Raw genomic sequence first — 26,086 nt, forward strand, 5'->3', positions numbered from 1 at the left:
AAATTAACAGTAGCCTATTCATTCCTTGAAACATCCCGTAAAAGCACCTGAAAGTTGAAATAAAATAGCTCTAGTGAGTTTATCCTACAGTATGGTAAGCAATCCAGTATAATTTGAACATGTTTAAAAAGGTGATTTAACATTACACAATAAACATTATGGTTTGCAGGCACAGGGGCAGCAGTTTTGTAAACATTGCGCCAGACTATGGAGGCAAAGCAGGAACTAATTCTTCTTCTGATTTACAGGTCAGTCTACATCCCCATCATCCTCTCCGTTCGTGATCTCAGGGTATGGAACTGAAAGAACAAACAGCTGAATGAGGTTCCTGCACAGGGTTGCAGGGTTCACTGTCGGTGATACAGTGAGGGCCTCAGTAATACAGGTTGATGTCTGAGTAGAACAACAAATTGGAAATGAAAAAAAATGTTCTACTCATTGACATGGGTCTCCATTCCTAGAATTTTGCAAATATACTTTCTCAGCAAAATATTTAACAGGACGTCTGTGGACAGATTTTACTTGCAACGTTTTAGTTTAGGTATGTGTCTATATGTGTAGGTTGATGCTTGGAAGCCTTTACTGTACTCATCTGGGTGGTCACAGACTACAAAAGTTGAAGTGGTTGACTAGTTAATAATTATTTCCCTCAAAAGACTCCTTTTATTCACCAATCCTGTAAATTTTCTACAGCAAATACTTGAGTGCAAAACTACCTGTATATCTCAAGGCTTTATTTGAAATATTACTGTAGTTAACACTGAGTAAGACAACTGAAAACTTGTATTGTAATTTCTGTGGATGCATTATATGCAGGTGAAATACACATTCAGATGATGGCTTTGATTTGAAGAGAGATCGATAAAGCAATGTGCAGCTGCTTGTTCACATACTAATGCTTCACTATCTAGACAAGTAAGGAGCTGCAAGATAAATGTAAGTTCAAAATTGGTGTTTAGCTACATTCTATATCAGGACCTTTACAAGAGAGACCTGTAAAGATTAATCAGATGGACTCCATCCTCCATTTCACACAACTGTTTCATATCTCTCAATGATTTTAAATGAACATAGATTAATTATTTTTTATTCAGATTCTGCTATCTTTTCTTACCCACACAGTATTTCCTTTGACTGTGGGGATGGTAGCCTGTGTTACAATGGCAGTAGTATCCACCCTGTCCATTGATACATTCACCATGACCACAGATATTTCTGTTTAGTCGGCATTCATCTGTATCTGAAAAAGAAAAATCAATATTCTGGTAAGAACATGTGGAACTGATACATTCATTTTTATGTTATAGAGCTTGAATAAAACCAATTATGATTAGGGCACAATTTCAAATGATATATTTTTATTTATTCCTGAACTAGTGTGGTGCTGAGGTGTCACCCGTTGCATGGCTGCACTCGAGTCCTAACCTGGGGTCCTGAGTTGGTTTGTCATGTGGTGGGTGTGGCAATGCGCTGTATCAGCGTGTGCTCCTAACCTCCTCCTTTTATATCATTTTTCACTATATAATGTATTTTTTTACAATTTTTGTCCCATGTTCTATCAGTTCTATAGACATGCAAGAACACTACATGTTTATCATGACAATTTTTTTTCAGTGGAGCAGAAAATAAAATCATTAACTGGTTTTCTTGCATCCCCAGATGCAACATTCTCTTGTGGGTTAGGTCTTGGTTGGTTGATTCTTGCTGATTAGGTCAACTGGTGTGGGTTGGTGTGTGTGAGAGTAGGTCCTGGGATGGACTGTTGCCACTTTTTAGGGCTGCTTCCTATCTTTGGTCCTTAAGTAAGACAAGAACATTAATATAATTACAAAGAAATAAAGCATTGTATTTTTTTATTTAATTAAGTACAGTTTTCTTGTGTTGAAAATATTTTTATTTGGAGCTCTGAAATTCCTAGAATATGAAAATAAACGTTTCTTGATATGACTTGTTTTTCACTATGTTTATTTCACTTTCTAAGATTTTCTCAGGTGCCATTTTGTTTTTTTGTGGGTGTCACCATTTTGTGGTAGCATTGACTCAGTGTAGCAAACTACTACTACTGGAAGGTATGGCCACATGGGTTGCGCATGATGACGATACCAACAACACAACCTGACCAGATACAAAAGACTTCTCGTGCACTCGTGAGATTTAGCTGAAGAAATTTTAAACTTTGACTTCTGCTCTTTTATTTTAGTTACTGATTGCTATAAACAGTATTTTATATAGTATATTTTGACTTCAGAAGTCCAGTTTTTTGACTGCTCTTTTTGTCTCTTTCATCTCCCAACTCACTGTCTTTCATTTTTTCCTAAAACATCTCCATTTTCTCTAATTGGCAGAACATCTGATAAGTAGTTATTGATCATATGTGTTAAAATCTGTTGTAGTTCAACTTCAAGTTTATTTTCAAGTGATGTCTGAGTGAAAGGCTAGGACTATGTCTAGGCCTTTAAAATTACCTCTTAATCTTATTGTGGTGACATTTTAAACCATTTGAACTCATCTAATGTGACCGAAATCATAACCATTTTGGAAGAATGGATTTTTTCTTCTCAGATGAGTTTTTGAAGTATTTTTGATAAATAATTTATATCAGCTATGAAAAACACCTACATTTTTCTCAATGTTCTATTTTACCTTTGTATTTTTTCTGAATTTGTGTTTATCTGTTTTAATCTAACAATCAGAAACATATGGACCTACTGATCTAAAATAAAATGCTGCAAAAGGTTAGATATAAACAATATTAAACTCTCTGTCCGTTGTTTACAAATGTAAGAACTTGATTATGAATTCTTAAAAAAATATATTCACACATGTATATTTTGTATCAGTAGATGGGCTTGCAGGGACCATGCTTTAATTACAATAAACCTTTCTATCTACCAGTAAAGTGTCCACCAGATTGCCACTACCTTACATGTTCTGGATTTCCAGAGCATATAAGGTGATAAGCTTTTGATTTTGAATAAGTTCAAGGTTCTAGCCCAGTGTTTCTCAATCTATAGGGTGCGTTGAGATAATTACAAGGGGGTTGCGAATAAAAATGGAAATGGAAGTAGAAGCTTTTTATTGAAACAAAATCGTTTGTTGCAACTATTTATGGTAGAAAAATCACACAGAAACATAAAATGTATTCTAAACAGTAAATATTTAAATTTAAATTAATATATATTCCGTTTGAACTAATTACACAATGCATAAACCTTTTTTTTTAAACAGTATACATACATTATATATAAAATTATAAACCTAAAATTTAATGGAATTCCTTGGCCTTGTCTAACAAAACAAAGCTTTTCATAGGATGGTGATATGTTCAAAATTAACACATGTACATTTTTTTCTATGTTCAGCTGTGATCTATATTTTGTTTTTGAAACAGCCACTGCAGAAAACTCGATTTCGCAAAGGTATGTTGTTGAAAAAGACAATAGTACCTGAAAGGCTCTTGACTTAAGTGAAGAAAATTCATTCTCAGCATCGGCCCAAAATTCGAACAGTGATTATAATGCAAATTGTCTTTTAGTTTTGCCACTTGAAGTCTATAAATTGTTCCTCTTCTTCAATGGAGAGACCTTCTAGGGTATGTTAAAATCGGTTTCTAACACACTCATATTTTGCTACTGTGTTGTCATTCGTTAAAAAATACTTTCTGAAATTATTCGACAACATTGTTTAACAATTTTCAATAGTTGCAAATAAAACTTTCATATGTATATTTTCAGACTTGTAGGTTTTGACAAATTCATCCACATCTGTAAACATTTCTCATTTTTTGCATTACATTTATGTTCCATAACTCAACTTTTTTACAGAAAGTATGAATCTTGTCACACATGTTTAATATATGTGTATTTTTTTCCTGAAGCTTTAGGTGTAATATATTTAGTTTCACAAAAATATCTATCAAGTAACTCAATTTCATTACAAATAAGTGGTCTTGAAATTTCTCTGCTTCTTTGCATTTTTCTTCTTCCAAGAAGATCGTTAATTCGTCTCTCAATTCGTAAACACATTGTAAACATTTGCCCCGTGATAACCATCTAGTGTCACAGTAAAAAAATATAGCTGAATGTTCCTCTCCCATATCTTTGCAAAGTTCAGAAAATAATCATAATTTTAAAGGTCTCATTTTTATATAATTCACCACAGTTATAACTATTGTTAATACAAGGTTAAGACCAGGGCTCATTTCCTTTGCATCCAGAACTTCTCTTGAATTATGCAATGCATCCAAATAAATTGTGGACATTTTTCTTTCACAAGGTTTTGTAAACTTTTGAATCTTCCAGACGTTGTTCGAGCACCATCAGTGCAAATTCCAACACAGTTTTTCCAGTTTATATTTGCCTTGCATATATAATTATTCAACAATTCAGGTTCTGTGACTCTTCTTTCTATTGGTTTACAAAACAATAGCTCTTCAGCTACTGATGATCCATTGCAAAATTGAACATAAACAATAATATGACTATCCTTGTTGCTATCTGTTGCTGAATTGAGAACAATTTATCAGAAAGCTTCAACAAAAGTGGTTGCTGTATATCTTTAGATATATTATAAATTCTCCAAGCAGCTGTATCATTTGATAGAGGTATGTACTGAAGTTGTTTGGCATAACTTTCACCAAATTTAGTTTCCACAAGATCAATTTTAGCTGGTAAAATTAGGTCTTCTCCAATGGTATGAGGTTTTATGCACCTAGCTGTTTTATATGCAACTTTGTGAAAAGCTACTAAAGCTTTTCATTTCTGTTACAGACAGATCATTTTTTAAAACAGATTTTTGTTTGTCAAGAGATTTAAGTTTGGTAGCAAAAAACTCATGAGTTTTGTTAACATATTCCTTGTAAAGTGTTTCCAAATGTCTTTCAAGTTTATTAGGTTTCATGGTATCAGCTGCTACAATTTTCAAACAAATAACACAGAGATGTCTTTCTTCATCATTTGCATCACGTTTGTAATCCAAAATGCAATTATTCTCCTGCATACTTTCTGCATTTTATTTTCAGAGTGATGTTCTGTTGAACTTGATGGCACTGACACTTCACAATCATCAGATGTCCACTTATGTCCAGTTAAAAAAATATTCCATATTGTTACACTTGATTATTCTGTTTCACAGGCTTTGCGAATACAAGTATGTCAACTATTGGCTCTGTGGTATTAATGTAAATGACTGTAAAATTATTCCACACATCGGGAATGTAATGATGTAAAATACTAAAAGTGTGGAAACTGTGAGGAAATAACGGTAAACTCTGATCTCTAAAATGGTAATCTTTAAAATTGTTGGTAAGTGGAGTGAGATATGCAATTGATTATATGTTATTTATTTTATTCATTTATTTTGTTTCTTTGTAAAATGTTAAAAAATGTATGTTTATATTTTTGTTTATAGTTTTCACGGTGCTTGTGACAGTATAACATTAATAAAGAATGAAGAGTTTGATACGTGAATAAAGATAAAGGCATCAGTCTGAGACTCTTTCTGATTCAATTAAATCAAGAGCTGCTACAATGAATGGTGTCTCTTGTCATTTCAAGACTCATTTAGACACGTGTATAGATAAACCTGTCCGCCGTATGCAAACATAATAATTCAAGTTACAACTCATGCCTCTCTCTTACCTGTTATATGTAACTTCTGTAATTTATTTATTCATGTAAAAATGTATTAACAATACATAATATGAACATCCATGACTTTATAATGAAAGATAGTTTGTATTCTAAGAAATTTTAAAAGACAGATTAATTGTGTTGGGGAAACTTTGAAATACAGAAAATGTTACTTGATTGCATCTAAAAAAGAAATTAAGCTATTCTGAAATTGACAAAGATGAAGAATATGACAAATACATTTCTGGATATTTCCATTTGTTTGAAAATATAGCACAGTGAGTTCCTTCTCCTTTAGGAGCTGAAAAGGGCCTTGAACTCCAGCTGTCATGTCAAAAATCTTAAAATACATTTAATTATTTACAAATTATCACCAGTTTTTTTTTTCTTGGTTACTATAAGCTTGCATGAATTAAGTAGGAAAACTGGCTTTGGCACAGAATGTTTGAAAAATCTGCATATTTTCAAAACTATATAAAATATCTCACAGTCAGAGCCACACATTTCTAACTTTAAGTATATAATGGAGTGATTTGATAATTTTAGGTTGTAAGCTTACCTGAGCCTTTTGTTGGTGGTATCTCCTGAGGACTTTTTGTATGATGTTCTGGAGGCAACCTAATCACTACAGGAGTGGTGGGTCTTGGAATCAGTTCTAAAATCCAACAGAGGAATATGATTACTTTATGATACTGTCCAATCTCATGCTCATGCTATTATTCTACTCAGAATTGTTCAAACTAATTAAAAAATAAATTGTTCTCTTTTAAGGACAATGATTTTTCCTTTGACTGCCAATTGGTGTAGTTGAGCCTGTGATTAGAGAACAGAGATAATCCTTATGGTTTTCTTTTTACTGAGTAGAAGAACTGATAAAATGGCAGATTTAGCATTTTGGAAATAATAGCGTATTTACGTGTGTGCCACGCGCACATTTTTTTCCTGAAAATTAGCATTAGAAAATCAGGTGCGCGTCGTTTATGCGGAAATGTAATTCTGTAATGTTTACTTCTGCTTGGGCTCGCTCGTTTGCTCACGCTCTCTCTCACTCGCTTGCTCGTACTCTCTCTCTCTCACTTGCTTGCTCGCACACTTGCGCACTCTCTCTCTCGCTCACTTGTTCGCACACTCGCACTCTCTCTCGCGTGCTTGCTCGCGCACACACTCTCTCTCGCTTGCTTGCGCACTTGCGCTCTCTCACGCTCTTTCTTGCTCGCGCTCTCTTTCTCTCTAAACGCTTTCTATACAATCACAATGCGCGTCGTACACAGGGCAAAACGATTTTCGCGATTTCCTTTGTGAAAATTAGGGTGCGCCTCTTAAACGAGGGTGTGTGGTACACGAGTAAATACGGTATACTGTATGTCATGCACCATTTACTATGGTAGTAGAGGTTCCATATTTTTACTCTATTCTACCTGGGTAACGAGGGCCCATGGTTGTGGTAGTTGAATGTTTAGTAGGCTTCTCTTCTTCTGACGTGTCATCCCCTTCAGGATACTAATAAAAAATATAAGGGAGAGATTTTTTTCAGATTTTACAAACTCACAAATTCCTGAATTATCTATTGTTCCATAAGCAGAGAAGATCATCCTATGCTTTTTATGGTCCAGTAACAAAATAAATGGCATTTGGGGTATGAAAACAATTAGTTACATAACTGAGGTTAGCTGCTTTCCTTGGAAAGAAAGGGAAACTGGAAAAAAGTGTAAACCGCTTACCTGCTTAGGTGGAACTGTAAAACAAAAGACAAAAAGTCAAATGTTAAGTATACATATTTGTAAGCTGCAAATATTAAACCACTAATCAATGACAAAACACAATAAGTAACAGTTCAAATAAGTAAATATGTAATGCAAATACATAAAAACAGAGAACATATGTGCAATGTGTATGTTACATGATTATCTATTGTATATAAAGTCATCTTTTAGTGGCATTTGTGTATAATTTTTATAGAACAATAGTTTTTTTCATTACAATTAGTGAAACATAGTAATATAGTAATTATTGAACTAAAATTATACTTATTGAAATGTAAATTTATAGTAAGCATTCACTGGTTAGAAACTACTCTAATAAAAACTATGGGAAAAGAGGCTATTTAAAATACATTTACTTTAGTAAATGTGAAGTGAAGTGAATTTAACTTTGAATCATGTATATTTTTTTGTGGTCAGTTTTATTGTTCAATTGTTAATCTAATTTAAAAGCACAAGGAAAGTGTTAAACTGGAAAGTTAACAAGTAAGTCATTATTGTTTTGGTCTCCACAAGGTGGCAGTGGTGCTGTAACTACAAAATAGTCACACTTTTATATACATACACATATACATGTTATGGGGAATACTGTCTATTCTGTATATACACACACACATATTAATTACATATTACCCTGTAAACTATATGTGATACATTTTATAAAATACCTGAAAACTACTGTAATTGTGCTGTACTGTAATTAATAATATACAAATGTTTATGCATGTATTTCAATTAAAATTCTGGAGTCAATATATTTATTACCATAAGAATATAGCTACTACTGTATGACCCAACAACTGGCTTTTCTTAATATTCACTTAATTATTAACATTACATAACACTGTAACATCTATGTAATACAGTTCAGAATTGTGAGAGGGCAGAGCCTATGCCAGGAGCGCAGGCAAGTAAAGAACAGAAAATCTCTGGACCGGTCGGCAATCTATCTGAGGGTCCACTTGTGTACACTGACACTCACAATTTGACAGTTTTGGAGTTGCCAGTTACCTAACCTGCAGTAGTTCTGGAAAACTCAAGCAGACCTGTGAAGAACATACAAACTCAACAGGTACAATGATTGAAAATGGGATTCAAACCTGGGATTGTGAACCCATGAGGTATCAATGATATTCACTGTGTTTTCATTCTGCCATTGAGGTCATTTTTACAAGATAATAAATATGTTTAAACAGAAGCATCTTTATGTTACAAAGCATTTTCACAAAGTGTTTAGTAACAAAGTCTAATGTTAATTATAAACTTATATTAACTTCATTAAGTATTAGCCATATGTGGTTGCTTGTTTAAGGGAATATGTGCAGTTTTCTTCATAAACCCTTGCCAGAGTGTTTACTTACATGGATGGGGCATATGAGGTCTTTCATTGGTTAGGATTTCAATGTTTTTATGAAGCAGATACCCTTTTCCTGCTGGGCAGATCTCTTTGAAGGCATCTAAGATAAAAAATAAAAAACAGTTCACTCATATTTAGAGTTCATTTCTTTACTTGTAAAATGTAGAATGCAAAGCAACTTACTGTATGTAATATTTCACTATCTTAAATCTTGTGTGTAGGTTTACAATACTTATTGCAGTGCTAATAATAATGCTAGCTATTAATTTGTCATTGTCATGTTCTTTGAGCAGATTAAATCAAATTGCAGAGAACAACTTATGAAATATTATTAACTTTGACATTTGAATGTAGTTTTTAGTTAGAATACCATATTGCAGCAAACTTACCTGTACCTTCTGATGGGCACCGGTCACAATTATGTCCCCAGGCTTTGCCAACACTGCAGCAGCAGATCTTCTTGGTCAGTTCACCAGAAAGGGCATGGTCACATTCTCCTTCCGGACTTACAACACGATAGCAGGGACCCTTCTCTTCTGGAGGTTCTGCTGTAAAGTTAAAAATAAAATGGCAAGTTTTACTATTGACCAGGCCACAAGCACAAGTATGTCATTATGTATCTATATTGGCCATTCAAAGGGTGTTTTCATAAATTAATACAAGCATCCCCTGAGATATGGGGCTCTGAATTCCAAGATTCTTCTATTCTTCTTCTTCTTAGTTACAAGAGTCATTATGGTATCTTCTATGGCATTTGTTTGACAGCTGTAGAAAAGAAATGCAGAAGATGCTGAACACACCAGCATCTTATCAGTCTTCCCTGCAGCTGCTCTTGCAACTGCCACATTTGGGCACTTGCCTTCAAGTTGTAAATGAGCAAGAAAGCATGAATGATCCAGCAGTGGAATGTGAAGAACTCAGTGCTTCTTCATCTTAATCTTCTCCTTCTTCAACACTCTTTCACTCATGGTTACAATCCCCAACCAACCCACAGTAACGATGCTGCCACCACAACCCTGCCTCTTTTCATTCTCAGTTTTTTCGGTGACATTATTGGCATTTGTTTCTTGTCTTTGCAGTGTAGCTATTGGTGTTGTTATTATTTATTTAGAGAAACACTGTGCATAAAGTCAATGAGTATCTTATGATTGCTTTGCTTGCCGACGTAAGTGTATGATGCTTAATACAGTAGCTACAAAGGTGCTCAGTGTAAGCCGGTAAATAGCCATGTTATTGATAACTACTAATAACTACTGAAATAATAGTGTTCACTTTATTAGATTTTGATATTATTTTAGTAAAAATGGGTGGTAATTTTGTGATACAAGAATGCATAACATTTTTTTCTACTGAAAATAATGATGACATATTTTTGAATTATGACAGTTTGCTTAACGAGGATTTTTTCAGGAATGCATTATGCTTGTAAAGGGGGAAAGACTATCTATACATATAATTCACTAAAGCAAGTCAACCATGGAAAGCACACCAGAAGGGGCGTGGATTCACTAAGCCGCCAACAAGTGAGACACCTATGGCGCACGCAGGAAGGAGCCAACGCCAACCAACTCCAAGACCATCGGATACGATGACAACTCACAGAGCCACGCCCACCAACTTGGATGCGGCGACACAGAAAAACCTCCGTCATTTATATTCGTCTGTCGTAGTGGTCACATGCAGCTCCGACCCACATTGACAGTTCATAGAGGCATGTTTCTCGCAGAGGTGAATCGCCATATGCAGCGTGTAAAACTGTTTGCGAGGGTATCCCATGGGATCCTTAAAACATTCCTTTACAACTGAGGTTAAAACACAATGAAGTGAGCAGTCTTTAAAAAACGAGTTTTCGGTTACGATGCACAACTGCGTGCACCATAGCAAACTGTTTTACACGCTACATACAGCAATTCGCATCTACAACAAACATGCGTCTTCTTAGATGCTCCTGCACTTTGTACACACCCCTTGGTCTTGGTGGATTATATATAGAAAGGCAGCCAAAACTGCACAGAGTAATAAAAAGTCTACGTGAGTCACAGGTGCATCTGGACTGTGCAAAAACGACAACGACTCGAGTGACGAGTTGGAGGTGGGCACATGAGCAGGCAGTGCATACTGAACGAGAAATCAGCAAACTCACCTCCTGAGCGCCGCACGGACGATTGTGTGTTGATTCGTTCAGTGCATTGGTTAAAACCCAATGAAGGAGGCAGTCTTTAAAAACCAATAAGCCCTGTGCCTCTGTTTCATTACCGTCTCACCTGCTTCACCAATGCAGGCCTTGCAACAGTCGAGGCGCTCTCTCGGCAGCTGACCTTCTCTGTGCCTGACCGGTTCACACAGAGGCACCACATGACCAGGCGGTGTGTATGCATGCTTCGAGAACGTGGGTGAACTTGACTGGACTATATAAGAAGTGGCATGTTTGTCACGGATTTAAATCACTGTATGCAGCGTGTAAAACAATTTGTTGCGAATGTGAATCGCTGTATGCAGCGTGTAAAACGCTGTATTGTATGTTGCCCTCTCCAGAGTTGCATCTTTTCATTCACCTACAGTCGTATACACAATGAAGTGAGCAGTCTTTAAAAATGATTTTTCGGTTACAACGCACGACCGTGTGCACCATAGCAAACTGTTTTACACGCTACATACAGCAATTCGCATCCGCAACAAACATGCGTCTTCTTAGATGCTCCTGCACTTTGTACACACCCCCCTCCCACCTCGCTGCTACCGTGGTCGGGTGTCTTGGTGGATTATATATAGAAAGGCAGCCAAAACCGCACAGAGCAATGAAAAATCTACGTGAGTCACAGGTGCATCTGGACTGTACAAAGATGACAACAACTCAAGTGACAAGTTGGAGGTGGGCACATGAGCAGGCAGTGCATACTGGACGAGAAATCAGCAGACTAGCATGACGGAGGGAGCGAGTAGACGTCCTTCTACTCTCCTCCCGTTCCACCCTCCGCGCCTGAGCGCTGAACGGACGATTGCGTGTTGGTTCGTTCCGTGCATTGTTACAATGTTGCTTTTCATGCTGATTTATTACATTACAGATTTTTCAAGTGTTAGTTTTCTCCCTGTGCTTAAAAATTATTAAAAGACCGGCCTGATTATGCGGCGTAAGGTACGCCGCGGGTTGGCTAGTAGAGTATATTGTGTGAATATTCTGTAAAAGAAAAAATAGTGGCAATGCTGTATATATTCTGAAAACAATGACATTTTGATTATGCTATCAACTGTGTTCTAATGTGTATTGTAAAGTTCTTTTCAAGGCATTAAAGTAACATTGAGCTATGTGTTATAAATGTTAGACACCTAGAGAAAAGTATAGCTGAGACTGTTCTGTGCACAGAGTGTAATCACGACTTTGTTCCATTCAGCTTGATACTGAATTAGATACTAATTAGTTGTTTTTTTTCTCATTATATACAGTAAACTATTATGTTTTTTTAATTTCTTTATTTAACTTCTAGTTTTTGCTATTGTCTATGCATATTAAGTGTATAACATGCAGCTTGTAGTACTAGGTTGTTGTACCATGTTAGCCATTATGAATGTAGAGAAAAGCCAAGCAAAATGACACCTTTTATTGGCTAACTAAAAAGATTACAATATGCAAGCTTTCGAGGCAACTCAGGCCCCTTCTTCAGGCAAGAAGAAGGGGCCTGAGTTGCCTCGAAAGCTTGCATATTGTAATCTTTTTAGTTAGCCAATAAAAGGTGTCATTTTGCTTAACATGCAGCTTAAAATACATACTAACTCTTACTTTAAATAAAATTTAAAAAAGAAGAAAAAATATTCTTGTGTTCCCCAATACTGCGCTGAGGCCTAAAGAAACAAATGCTGGTAATACAAGGTTGATTTGTTATTATATCTTTGCAAGACAAGGCCTAGACTGACCAGCTCTGGAGCTGGAAGCTTCTTGTAATACAAGTAGAAGTTTCTGATTAAGTAGACTTCACAGTGATGTAGACAGTGTAAGACAAGAATGGTGTTGGTTTAAATGTGCATTTGAATTAGATGGAGCACCTTTTATTTTCAATAACAAATCATCTTTATTTATGAGGAGAGATGAGAAAGTTTTAAGCCTAAATCTGAAAGAGATGCCTGAGGGTTTGGATTTTGTAAGTGACCAAGATAAACTCCTTTGTACCAACATTTGTGAATTACAAATTTTTATTATTTTTATTTTTGAATTATAGTTGTACATATCTTATTTCAGAACCAATTCAAAATAGATGAAGAAGCATCATGTTAACATAGAATTTTGAAGGCTACAGTAAAATACACCCTGAGAAATTAATTTAACCTACTCAGTATGTATCTGGAATAGTCCCCTTCATATAATCACAGCAAAGACTGAGCTGGGCAGCTGCATTCTGTCAAGGTTGAGCATCTTTCAGAACTGAATCTAGAGGTGTTATGCTTTTGATGTTAATGATAGAAGAAAATATTGCAACCATGGAGTAAATTATATTTGAGAACAGCATAATAATATTCGCTTCCCGGGTCCTCCTTGCGTGGAGTTTGCATGTTCTCGCTGTGTCTGTATGGGTTTCCTCCCACAGTCCAAAGACATGCAGGTTAGGTGCATTGGTGATTCTAAATTGTCTCTAGTGTTTGCTTGGTGTGTGGGCACCACACTTTGAGCTACATTATTTGTATGAAAATGTGTTATATAAATAAATGTTGTTGTTGTTGTTGTTGGGTGTGTGTGTGTGCCCTGCAGTGGGCTGGCGCCCTGCCTGGGGTTTGTTTCCTGCCTTGCACCCTGTGTTGGCTGGGATTGGCTCCAGCAGACCCCCGTGACCCAGTAGTTAGGATATAGCGGGTTGGATAATGGATGGATGGATAATGATATTGCATGAGATAAGCAGACACTATGATGATCAGTTATGGGTCACCTAAATTCATTCCTTGTGGACAATTAAGCATGATTATTAAGATGAAAATTAGAAATATTGAACAATAATTATAATAAAAGAAGACTGTGTGATTTTTAAGAACAGCTATTTGTTGTCACACTTCAAAACAAATTTAAACTTTTGTTGTCAAAATTTCTAGTACAGATCAAAAACCAAAATAGACTAATGGGCCCTAACAAGCTTCTTTTTGAAACCAAATGCAAAACACACAGTGCTTTATCGTAAAACTATGATAACAAACACATCCCACCTATTATTTCAGAGTCACTCTCCATCTCTGCAAGGTCTTGAAAACAGTTTGAAACATCAAACTCTGAACCTGATGTCCCATGGAGAGTAGTGATCCGCTTGGCCCATCTTAAATAAGGCGACCAAATGATGTCACATGTAGCAACACTACTATTCATGTGATAACAACACTGCAATTTCTCTAAACAATATTGTTACCGCCACATCAGTAAAGCACCAAATGGCAACATCCACAAGACAAAATTCTGGCATAAAATGGAGCCCAATGACATCATTGATATAACAATAAATATTCAGCATATGAAATTAAAAGGAAGAATAAATGTAGATTTTTTCAAAACTACAAATGATTATTATTATGATTCTGTAACAGAAAAGAAAAGTCCAAGCCAGTGCTTGAATGATTATGTGAATATTTGTTAAGGATGTTGATGGTGTAGTCCATGTTGATTACTCCAGTGGCCCACATAATTGGTCAAACTTGTGCTGATTTGTTTTTCCTTTTGAAGCAGTGAGGGAAGTTGGCAAGGAAAGCTGTTGACCATCACCTTTCTGCTTCACAACAATTCCCACACTCGCACTCTATGAAGCTTTAGATTACAGGAGATTCCATTCCAACCCAATTCTTCACACCTAGCCCTGTTTGACTGCCCCCTGCTACACAATCTCAAAGTATGTCTGCATGAGGTGTGATTTGGCAATAATGTAATGGCTATCAGAAGGTTAATAAGGAAGTCCCAGACCCTCAGGACCCTCTGGATCTGGCACCTTGGATATACTCTATGGCATTTGTAGAGTAACATCATTAAACAATTTTATTTAGCAATTTAAAACATTAAATTCTGCCGACCTGAAACTCTTCTTTTGGAATTTACCAGATGTGCATTCTTTGATTTGTGGTGAGCGCCAACAATCCTGTTTAAACTGCTGGCTAATGTGTTTTGTAAAACTCTTCAAACTGGTGGTAAAATTCAATAGTTCTGAAGAAATCATGCAGTATTGCTATGAGAAATATATGATTGCGCTCATAGCATAAACTTTTATTTTATCAAGGGATAAAACATAATAATCCAAGAGAATGATCAGAATCGAACAAATCCTAGAATAACATTTTTTGACAGTGCTGGGAATTTGCACACATAGACATACCATAAAGTTGAACTGGTGACAGTAACTTGGCCCATTGTGTAGGCTTTGTTATGGGACAGCTATGTCTTTCAGGGGCGGTTCTATCCCTGTGTTTAATTATGTCTGAATGCATTTCAACTTCCCAAAATTCTACACCAGTTAAAGGGGGGCATAAAAAATAGATACAGTAGAAAAATAGTTGTTTTGAAAAGACAGCGTCAGCACTCACCTATACACCGTGTGTGCTCCAAAATATAGCCTTGTTTGCAAGCACAGCGAAAGCTTCCTTGGGTGTTCAGGCACTCTCCATTCTGACATACTCCCTGCATTGTGCACTCATTGATATCTTTTTGGAAAATCAAATTTAACAATATTAAAAATGCCCCACAAAATCAATTGAAATAAACTCTCAGTGTAATATATTATTGCATTCTAAATGATGATACTCCGTTGATATACAGATTCTGCTAAAGGCTAAGTCATATTAAGCTGATGTCACATTACATGACTGCAATAGCTGAGCTTGTCGCCAGACCAAGCTGATTGAACTGATTGAAAATCTCTGCCCATGTCATATCTCAAATTGAGTGTCATACTTCCAGCAGAGTGTTACTCACCACTTTTTGTGAAAGACAACAGCATAGCCTACTGCCTGACAGAGTTGGCACTGTATGAAGCGTTAACAGGTATGGTAAGTTCAGGCCCAGTCTCTGTTCTTTCTTTCTTTTTTCCATTCCATTTTAAGTTTGTAAAAGGCAAGACATCAGACAGACAGGCCACTCAACTGTTTGCAAAGTTCTCAACACAAGTGTTCCTGTTCTCCACATTCTATGCAGTATAGTTCAGATGAGCATTCATTGATTGTCAGCTCTCAGGCACATAGAGCCCACCGCTACGACTAAAGATTGATTTTCTCGGAGCGAATTGAGGGCAAGTTGGAGTGAATTGCTGGGAATTAGGCGACTGACTTCAACTGCCTCCAACTCACTAAGATTATTTAAATTAAGGCTGTGACTGAATATCCTGGAAAAGTCACCTAATGTCATAGCATTAAAGTGACATGGTCTGGTGACGAGATCAGCAAGTGTGCTCTGCAACTATAACATACTCCAAAACTCAAAGTTCTGTAATGTGACATCGCCTTAAACTGAAAACATTCCAAAGTTGTGAGAATTAGTTCAAGAATTGACAAGAGAATATTAATAAAAGACATTTTAATACGGTAGGCCTTGTGTGAAATGGTTTCTGGTCATATACATCTTTTTTTAAACTCCAGGATACAATACAGCTTTAGAGCTTTAGAAATTTTACAAGCAGATCTCAAGAGTGACCTTCCATTATTTATCATTGCTTTTCACTAACAGAGTAGGATCAAGTAGCAACACATTTTTTTGTCTTCAATTCTGAGTGTTATTTTTTTTTTCTTATTTCTCATTTCCAAATATTACAAATAGTGTTAACAGATAACACATTGGATTTGAGCGTGTAAGGCATTTATAATACTAATAGCAGTTGCATATGGACATGAGTGTAATAATAGAATGTTGAAGAAATGATGTTTTAATTAAGACCATAATTTAAAAAATGCAATTAGCAACTGAGACCCAACTGAATAGTTACAATTACAGTTACCAGTATTCAATGATGAACACACTTCATTCATTGTGAACACACTCTTAATGACATCTACATACTTACTCTATTACATTTTATTTAATTTTATAGCAAACTTTTTTATTACTGTGGGTAAACTGTTTCACTGCTTTGTTTCATATATGGAACTTGTAGTGAATACAGCAAAAAGAACTGCAATACATAGGAAATTGTCACTGTATATATACTGTCACAGGTTGCTGGGGACCTTACCCAGCTGGGATGCCTGGAAGGACCGGAAGGTGGCATTAATAGTTTCCGGGCCACGAGGGGGCAACCGCCCTGTACTAGGAGCGGACCACGGGAGAGGAGCAAAGAGGTTCTGGCCTGTTGGGACCCGTGGCCACCACCAGGGGGCACCTCAAGCCTCATGGGACTCAGGAAACTGTTACTTCCACCACACCCGGCAAGATGGCGGATGAGACTTCCAGGGACGCCCAGAGTGCATCTGAGGCAGAGGGCAGCACTTCCGTCAAACCAGGAAGTGCTGCCGGAAGGATGTCATCAGCCATCTGGAGCACATTCAGGCAGGAATAAAAGGGGCCACCTTCCTAAAATCGAGGAGCTTGGGTCGTGAGTGGGAGCAGGACAAGGCTCCCAGGAGGAGAGTAGATAGAGATAGAAAGAAGTTCATTGTGGGGATTAATTGCTGCGTGTTTGTGTAGTGTTCGGGACTGAAACCTGTATTTGCTTATGGCAAATAAACGTGTGACTTTTATAAAGATGTGGTTTCCAACTGGTGGTGTCTGGGTAAGTTTCACAATACTTGTATAATAAAGATTGTGGTGTACTTATTGACTAGTGTTTGTATCTGTCCACAGTAAATGGGTGCATATATGAATCTTTTTCTCTAATTTGATCCTCGTGATTTTACACTGTTCTTAAATCCAAATGAAACACAAAAATGAGAAGTGCGTTTAATGGTCGCCATGACTCTGTGACTCTTTTCACAGGTCCTATGTCTTGAAATGATATTTTATGAAAGTTAAACATTTTTCCTAAACAATAATTATGCTATCTTTAGCATTCCTCCTCAAAAATGACCGTGTTGCATCAATGATGATACCAAACAGTCAAACTCACAACAATATCCTCTTTTATTTTTAAATAAATAAGGCAACTTCCATTGGCATACAAATCAGAATGAATAGATATCTATTTCTTATGTTGTACTTTTTAAATTAAATAATGAAAGAGAAATAATTTAATAAGAGGTAATTCTCTTATTGATTAAATGAAAAACTTGATGTGAAATGCTTTCAGAAATTATTGTATACAGTATAATAAAACCATTAACTAAAAATGTGTAATTCCAGACTGCTGTTAGTAAAAGATATGGCTGGCTAAGTTTCAAATAAAATGTGCAGTAGGAGATCTGCATTCTATTTATTATGAAGTAAAATGATTAGAGCTTGATATGATAAAATGAGACGTCTGAACCCTCTGTTACTGTACCTTGGCAGTGAGTAGAGTTGAGCCTTTTGTATCCCTGGGGGCAGTTGGCGCCCGTCTCACTGATAAAGGTTCCAGTCTTTTGAACTCCAATATCTGAAACATAAGAAAAGTGCAAATGGTTATTTAGCTCTAATGCTTTTCACACAGTTTTGCTATATAACATGTCTTCACACGTCTATTCATTGTGTATAGAATAGTGATGAGTAATAGATATAAAAATAGTGCAGACCATGGAGAAACATTCATAAAATACAACACAGAGAGTTTAATTTTTCCATTTAGTAAATGAAATGGCGACATTAAGACAAATGTTTTCTAAAATTATAATGCGGGACTGAATAGCATTTTATTATCTCCAGACCTTTAAAAATTGTTCGTCAAAAGAAAAAAGAAATGAAATATAAAGTGCATTTATTGCTGCTTGTCTAAAATAAAGAACCATATTTACTCATCTAGCCTGCTGAGTTGGGAACACAGCCCAAGCTTAAAATCTGGCTCCATTTTCCTAGCTGAACTACATGAGATGGAAAACAGTATTTCAAAAGAAAAACAGACATGAAATTACATACGAATGATTCCTGGATGGAAGTATTCATTTTTTTATTCTTGTTTTTTTGGCTTTTCCAAAGATTACCTTCTCCTTTGAAATGTCTAATAGAGCCTGGCCCAACTCTAATTTTAAAACCAACATGGCTGATGTCCTTAAGGAGCTTTATCATTGCTATCTTAGCTCCTATATATCTAGCATGGTCAAATGAACCCTGGATATGCTTTTACTTTTTCAATGAATAATACACACACAAAAATAACAAAAATCCTAAATCAAAACTCTTTTAGAAATCCCCTGACAGATGTTAATGTCAAGACTCAATGATGTTAAATTCTTAAAATTAAAGATTAACTGCCATTTACTGAACCTTAGTGATTTTAAATATCTGGCAGTTTCTTTCTAAATTGCTGAATACCTTTCTTTGGAGCTTCCACAATCTAGTCCATACTAATGGTGTACTTTTTCTTATTTGATTATTGTGCAATAATTTCTAAATACACTATTTTGTCTATACTGTAAAACAGTGGTTCTCAAATTCAGTCCTGGGGACCCATGAGGCTGCAGGTTTTCATCCCATCCAGCAGAGTGTGTACTGCATGCTGACGCCATCCTTCTTGGTGAATTGTACTGAGAATTTGGTGTGGCATGTTGTCTGTATGTGAAACTTGATTAAAATACAGCATTTACTCTTAAAGCTTTAATTACAGTGGCCACTAAGGGGACAGGTAGTATTTTTTTACAGTTTCTCCCACTTCACATTTTCTTTGCTGTTTGTTTTATTTTTTGGACTGCTTTTGATCAAGGGCAAATTGTGAGCGAAGACGAGTTAGTGTCTGCTAGTAGCAGCAATGGCAGACCTACATTTTTGGAGCCCTGAAGCTGAAACTGTTATGGCGTCCTTTCACAACAAGCAATGAGGCCTGGGTATCCACTGTTATCTTCTTTAATGGGGTTGTTACACCATATATCACCACATTTTTTTTTTAAATTGTGACATCTGTATCTCAGATTTTGATTAAAATTGTTGTACTGAGTTATCTCACATGTCAAAGTCACTGTTGTGAGTAAAACTTTCCTATGCCTTATAGTTTTTAACTTATGGGAAGAAGAAAATTAAGAAATTTTATATACAAGAATGATTCATCATAAGATGATAATATAAAAAATACAAAAGGCTACAGTCAATGTAACCTTTTATTTTATTTTTTTTTAATTAATTTTATTACAATCAATACATAGCAATCAAGTTTTTTTTTAAAAAAAAGAATTATGTTAAGGTAACCTTTTATTTTAGACACCTATGAGAATATGAAGCACATTTCGAAAAAGAAAAAAAAATTGAATGCTTTTTCCTTTATAGCTAGCCTACACAATACTTTAATATCCTTTTGAAATTTTTATTTTAACTATGATGTCAGAGGGGGACATTTCTTATACACTGGGTGGTTTCTTTTCTCTCTTGCAGCTAGATGGATGAGGTCTCCAGGACTCTAAAAATATCCAAACCTAATTATGTCATATCATCTACTGTTAAACCGTACTTCGAAAATTTTTATTATGCTGTCTTAAGGAATTGTTCTGTTCTGTGTATTGTATTGTATTGACCCCCTACTTTTGACACCCACTGCACGCCCAACCTACCTGGAAAGGGGCTCTCTTTGAACTGCCTTTCCGAGGTTTCTTCCATTTTCCCTAAAAGGTTTTTGGGAGTTTTTCCTTGTCTTCTCAGAGAGTCAAGGCTGGGGGGCTGTCAAAAGGCAGGGCCTGTTAAAGCCCATTGCGGCACTTCCTGTGTGATTTTGGGCTATACAAAAATAAACTGTATTGTATTGTATTGTATTAGGCAAAGGAACATGCAAATTTTACATTTAAAAGACAGTAGATGAAGAGGCAATAGGAACCCATTGTTGGGACTGGGGTGATGAGCTGAAAGGCAAATTTCCTGAATAATGCTGTTACTGATTATTGTGATGGTTCTCTACAGGATAAAGGTGTTTGCTGTCTTGCAAAAGAGTCGCCCACTATGAAATTTGAACTGCTTAAACATACAAACAATACAAAATTGTGATAACAGAACTGCTCCTTCCTTGGAAAATGTCTGACTTGGAAATGAACATCTTTGGGGATATTGGTTTCTAATCAGCATATATGTACTCATCGATACTGTAGTTGGCAACAATCGTTTTTGTTAAACTGTATTTACATTAGTTGTTAAGCCCAGGAAATTAGTTTTGTACCATTGTTTAATCCATCGTCATGTTGATCTAGGCAGGGACTGAAGCAGAATTCAGACTTCTGGGTTGGAGAATGCAGAGAGTGGAGGGACGGTGCACTGGTAACACTGCCAAGACCACAGGGGCTCACTGACAGACTAGGGTACATGGCTGGTATGAAGTGAGGCACAAGGATGGCAACAATTACCTCCAGGGAGGAAGAGACTGTTCCTCAAGAAGACGCCAGTTGTGGGCCCCGTGAGAGAGAGAAGCCACATGGAAGGACCAGGCGAAGCTGGCGGTCAAGAAGCGAGGTGTGTCTAAGTCGCAGCAACACAAGGAGCCCAGCGTGGGAAAAAAAGACACGCTGACAGGAATTCAACGATTTGACACAACTTCTGTTGGGAAATCAGCATCTAGTGAACAGAGTGCATCCGTGGACATTTGGATGATTAATTGTTGGGGTAACACAGTGTGTAAAGTGGACTCTGCACCACTAAAGGTTGTAGCATCCACTTCATGTTTTTACAGACTTTTAGAGTGTGGACTGGGTGGTTTTCTTTTTAAAAAAAGGGGTTTTGTCCCTGATATTGTTAGATTTTTATGTTCATTTATCTTTTTAATGTACTTTATATTGTCTTGTGTAATAGAAGTTACTGTTGCTTTCCCTGAAATTTATGTTGTGTCTTTCATTGCGTGTTTACTCACTGCCCAATTTAAAGAACACTGCTATTATTGGTACATTTCAAGAATTCTCAGTCTCTTAATAAAACTGCGTGGCATAATCAGATACTTTAACTGTATCTAGGTTAGATTACCTGTAAGTGTGACCAGAGACACCTGTCACAGTTATTTTAACTATTATTTTGTATTGAATTACATTATATTAATAACATTATAATTAGAAAAAAAAACTCATCTCATACTGTAGTTTTAAACAATGTGGGCTAAAGTATGTAGGGGCCCTGAATCTTCATTAGTTTCACTGTAGTTCTGCCCCTGAGCAGCAGGAGTTGGGCAGCTCAGCAATAGGAAAGTAAGTCATTAATTAGCTTTGTATCTGTTAAAAGTAAATAAGCCAGTATGTTTCTCAGTAAGGAAGGAAGTAAAGGATTACTAATTAATTCAGGTACATTGAGCGCAACCATTGCACATTGGTGCTATAATACATTTAAGAAACAAGGGTGTTTAAGCTGTTATAGTATTGATAGTTGCATTGGGTTATCAGCTAAGAGACGGTTTCTTAATGTAATAGACAGGCTTAAGGAAGTGAATAGTAAGAGATTTAAACTTACTGGGCAGGCAACTTAAAGTGGGTTAGTAGCAGAGGGAAGAAATTCTTTGGTAGTGAAAGCATCACAAACAGCAATTATAGGGGTTTAGTGAAGGACATTAATTATTAAAAGAATATTTGACCCAAAAATTGATATTTTGTTAATTACTGATTGTACTTTGTAGGGGTGGCCGCAAAAAAATGTTATCTCATGTTTCATGCAGAATGAACAGAAAGAAATTTATAATATAATAGAAGTCAACAGATGAGCGGCACGGTGGCGCAGTGGTAGCGCTGCTACCTTGCATTTATGAGACCCGGGTTCGCTTCCCGGGTCCTCCCTGCGTAGAGTTTGCATGTTCTCCCCGTGTCTGCGTGGGTTTCCTCCCACAGTCTAAAGACATGCAGGTTAGGTGGATTGGCGATTCTAAATTGGCCTGTTTGTGTGTGTGGGTTGGCACTCTGCTCGGGATTGGTTCCTGCCCTGGGATTGGCTCCAGCAGACCCCCGTAACCCTGTGTTCGGATTCAGCAGGTTGGAAAATGGATGGATAGAAGTCAACAGTGACATGTTTGACAATGGCAAATGATTTGAAAAACATCCATGAAAAAAAATCTCACATTACTTGTGATAATCACATGTCAGTTATCCAGTTGTTATGATCAGGACATGCAAAATGTATACTTTTTTTGTTAAAATACTGTTATACTGTTACTTCCTAAATTATAAGTACACACATAAACAGGAAACATAGATTCTTTGAACTGAAGACTGAATTATTGACCATTGAATGACAGGGAGATGCAAATATTAATTATACAATGCAAGTCTTATATGAAGTTGAAAGCTGTCTTCAACAAAGTCTGCTCCCAGTGTTCTTACAGTACATCTATAGGAGATTACAGCTAATTCAGCAAGTCAAGCTCAGGGTCATTGAAATTGAGGAGGAGGTGGCTAGCCTGCATTGCCTGCCAGCCCATTTAATTACTGGGATAAATGCTAATCTTTTTATATCAAGATAGGGATACCTTGTAATTTACATTTCTTTGTCAAATGCCAAGTGACAAGAAAAAAGGAAGCAATACATTTTAACAAGGAAGCAAATTTAAAACAACCAAAACATATGTAAAACCCGGCTCAATTTACTTCATTTCTGATGAGTAAAATGTATGCTAATTTCTGTGGCTGATGATAGTGCTAATATACAGTAGATGTCTAACTAAAGTTAATGTTTAATTTATTGGAAGACCAGCAAGAATTGGTTTGAATTCAAATTTCCACCAGTTTTAGTTTGATAATTTTGTGGTTGAATCGCTAATAACTGAAATGTATTAAACTTAAACTGTTGTTCATATGATTAAACATTATTTGAAGGGCTATCTGCAGTTAGCTTTATTTTTCTATTTCCCATCCTAATCAATGCTTAATTAATGTTAATCAACTACTGTGTGGAAGCACAAGCAGACACACCAGGGTGAAAATTATATTTTATATAATACCAGTAACAGCACACTGCACGTTACTTGACTTGAGCACTCATAGTTTTCCTACTCTCTCTGTATATTTAGCATTCATTTGCTTAGAGGTTGATGCACTTGCTGCTTCCTGAGCAGCTCTTCTTTTCTCCACCCTAGCAGCCCGCTTCTTCTCTGCTTTCGTTGGCATCTTTTTCGCGTTATAACTGTTTAATTTTTCACTTAAACTGGCAATTAAGTCTTCAATCTGTCTCAAGAATGATTTAAGATATAAAGAGGTAGGGTAAGTGACGGCGAAGGTGGTAGGGATGAGAATGGCGCCTGTACCCATCTGCCGCACGGCCGCCCTGCTGGACGCTGCAGAGAGTTGATTCTACAATTAAATAAAAATTAAAATAGGAATAACCTTGGAGGTCAATCATCACCCCGAAAGCGGACAGTAGATGTCACGTAGTATATGTGTACCAAATTTCAGGTCAATAGGTCAAAAGTTTTATGAGCTACAGGTGATTTAAAATCCTGGACAGACAAATGAACAGCTACGGTAGCGTATTATATACAAAGATGAAAAGCATGATCACACAGAAGACGTACATGCATAAAACATAAATATGGATACTCAACAAAGAATTTGCCCTCACCTGGGTTTAAACTAAGGACCAAGGGCCTCTTGTATAATGCTGTGCATAGAATTCACATTCAAACAAGGTGTAGAAACAAAAGTGGAAATGTGCGTACTCACAAAAAAGTCCAGATGCATAAATTTGTGCATATGCCAAGTCCTATGAACTTCCCCTTTACAAATCCCAAAGAATGTGAAATTTAACACATGTGCATGTATCTACAGACCTACACTGTCTCCTTCCAGAATTTTGCATAATTGAATATGCAAATCAATATTAATACTACCTTCTGTTCAGTGCTTGGTTAAAAGGCAAGGCACATGAATCAAAGAAGAATTTCAGCAAATTCAAAGTGGAGGCAAGGAAAACATACTATCGGTTGGCTTATGCAGAGGTACAAGCAACAAAAGCTTGACGGAGACACTTGAAAGTTCAAATTCAGAAAGTCGCACAGTGCCCAAAATACAAAAGAAGTGGTCAGATATCACAGTTGATATGAAAAGTGAGTCACAACCTATATATTCTTTTTCAGAGAATATTAGAAATGCTGACACCGTGCTGATGACATGATGGTGCTGCTATGCCGAGCACATCTTCGGGTTCTGGCTACACACACATCTCAGCTTCGGAAACCACTGGGAGGCCATCTGACTGTGTGCTGACGGACTTTTCTGCAGTCACAAAATGCAATAGTGGATGCTGTAAGAGATGCGGCCAATGGACTAAGGAAATGAGGGCTGTACTATGTAATACTGACCACAAATTAAATGAATTGGTTAAAAAATAAATTATGCATCTGATTGCCTATTTTTACATTCTGCTTGTAACGCTGTTTGATTTGGTTAATTATTTGGTGGGTCAGGGTCAGGTTCATCATAGAATATCTCTTCAGCTACAGGCAAGCAACGTTATATATGAAACACGCTACATGCTTGCACAATTTGACACTCTTTCTGTGCACTATAGAGCAACACATTAATAGAGTGGAAATGCTCTCTATTTATATAAACAAATTAGCATTGGTGCAGAGGGCTGCAAGGGATCGATTCTCTGCGCTTTACTTTGAGGTGACTCGCTATCCTTAAAAGGACTGCTTGCCTTTTGCCGCACTAGTTGGAAAAAGCAACTGCAGCTCTGCAGAGCTGCTATTTTTATAGGTTCTTCAGCTATAGATGATGTAATGCCAGCTCATTCTTTTGGTGATTCATCCCTGGCTTATGTAACTTGTCCAGCACCATTACAATACCAATGTGTGTACAGTTGACAGCTCCAATTACATTTGGAAAACGGGACGTTGCTATGAATTACTTTTTCATGTTTTCCAGTTCAACCACAGTGTAAAGAAATCTTATCTATCTGGATAATGTCATCCTATACATCTGGCATGGCACAACTCAATGATGACTGGGAAATACCCAATCGGTCAGCAAGTTCATGTTGAAAAGCTCCTGTGGCTAAAAACCCGAGAGTGGACAAAACTTGCAGGTAGAGCACATTTTCTCAAAGTCCGCCTTTGTAAAGCCAGCACCAGTTCAGCACAGAGGATAGCTCTTGGAAACAAATCGACTTAGAAGCCAGTCATCATCATCTTAAATATGTGCTCTCTTCTAATTCTTCCATTTGCAAAATCTTCTAACAACACTAAAGCGGTTCTAGTTGTTGGAATAGTTTGGCCATTATGTGCACCATTATATTGTTACAGAATGATTACAATCAAGTGAATTAAATTTGTAAGCAGTATGCAATTAATTTCATATCACAGATGTGAATCTAAAAAAGAAAA

General features: G+C 36.6%; 1 protein-coding gene across 2 annotated transcripts in view; it reads right to left on the reverse strand.

Moving 5' to 3' along the window:
- ltbp3 (latent transforming growth factor beta binding protein 3) overlaps positions 1 to 26,086 on the reverse strand; it is a 240,313-nt gene that overhangs the window by 51,571 nt on the left and 162,656 nt on the right. For both annotated transcript variants that reach the window (XM_039769013.1, XM_039769012.1), the window contains exons 5-12: positions 18,170 to 18,262; positions 15,291 to 15,407; positions 9,137 to 9,295; positions 8,752 to 8,847; positions 7,352 to 7,365; positions 7,049 to 7,130; positions 6,190 to 6,285; positions 1,115 to 1,240 (exon numbers count right to left, since the gene is read on the reverse strand). In XM_039769013.1, the coding sequence (XP_039624947.1) occupies positions 1,115 to 1,240; positions 6,190 to 6,285; positions 7,049 to 7,130; positions 7,352 to 7,365; positions 8,752 to 8,847; positions 9,137 to 9,295; positions 15,291 to 15,407; positions 18,170 to 18,262 (783 nt within the window). The remainder of the gene's footprint in view (positions 1 to 1,114; positions 1,241 to 6,189; positions 6,286 to 7,048; positions 7,131 to 7,351; positions 7,366 to 8,751; positions 8,848 to 9,136; positions 9,296 to 15,290; positions 15,408 to 18,169; positions 18,263 to 26,086) is intronic.

The sequence above is a fragment of the Polypterus senegalus genome, chromosome 11, assembly GCF_016835505.1.
Source record: "Polypterus senegalus isolate Bchr_013 chromosome 11, ASM1683550v1, whole genome shotgun sequence".
Lineage (NCBI taxonomy): Eukaryota > Metazoa > Chordata > Cladistia > Polypteriformes > Polypteridae > Polypterus > Polypterus senegalus.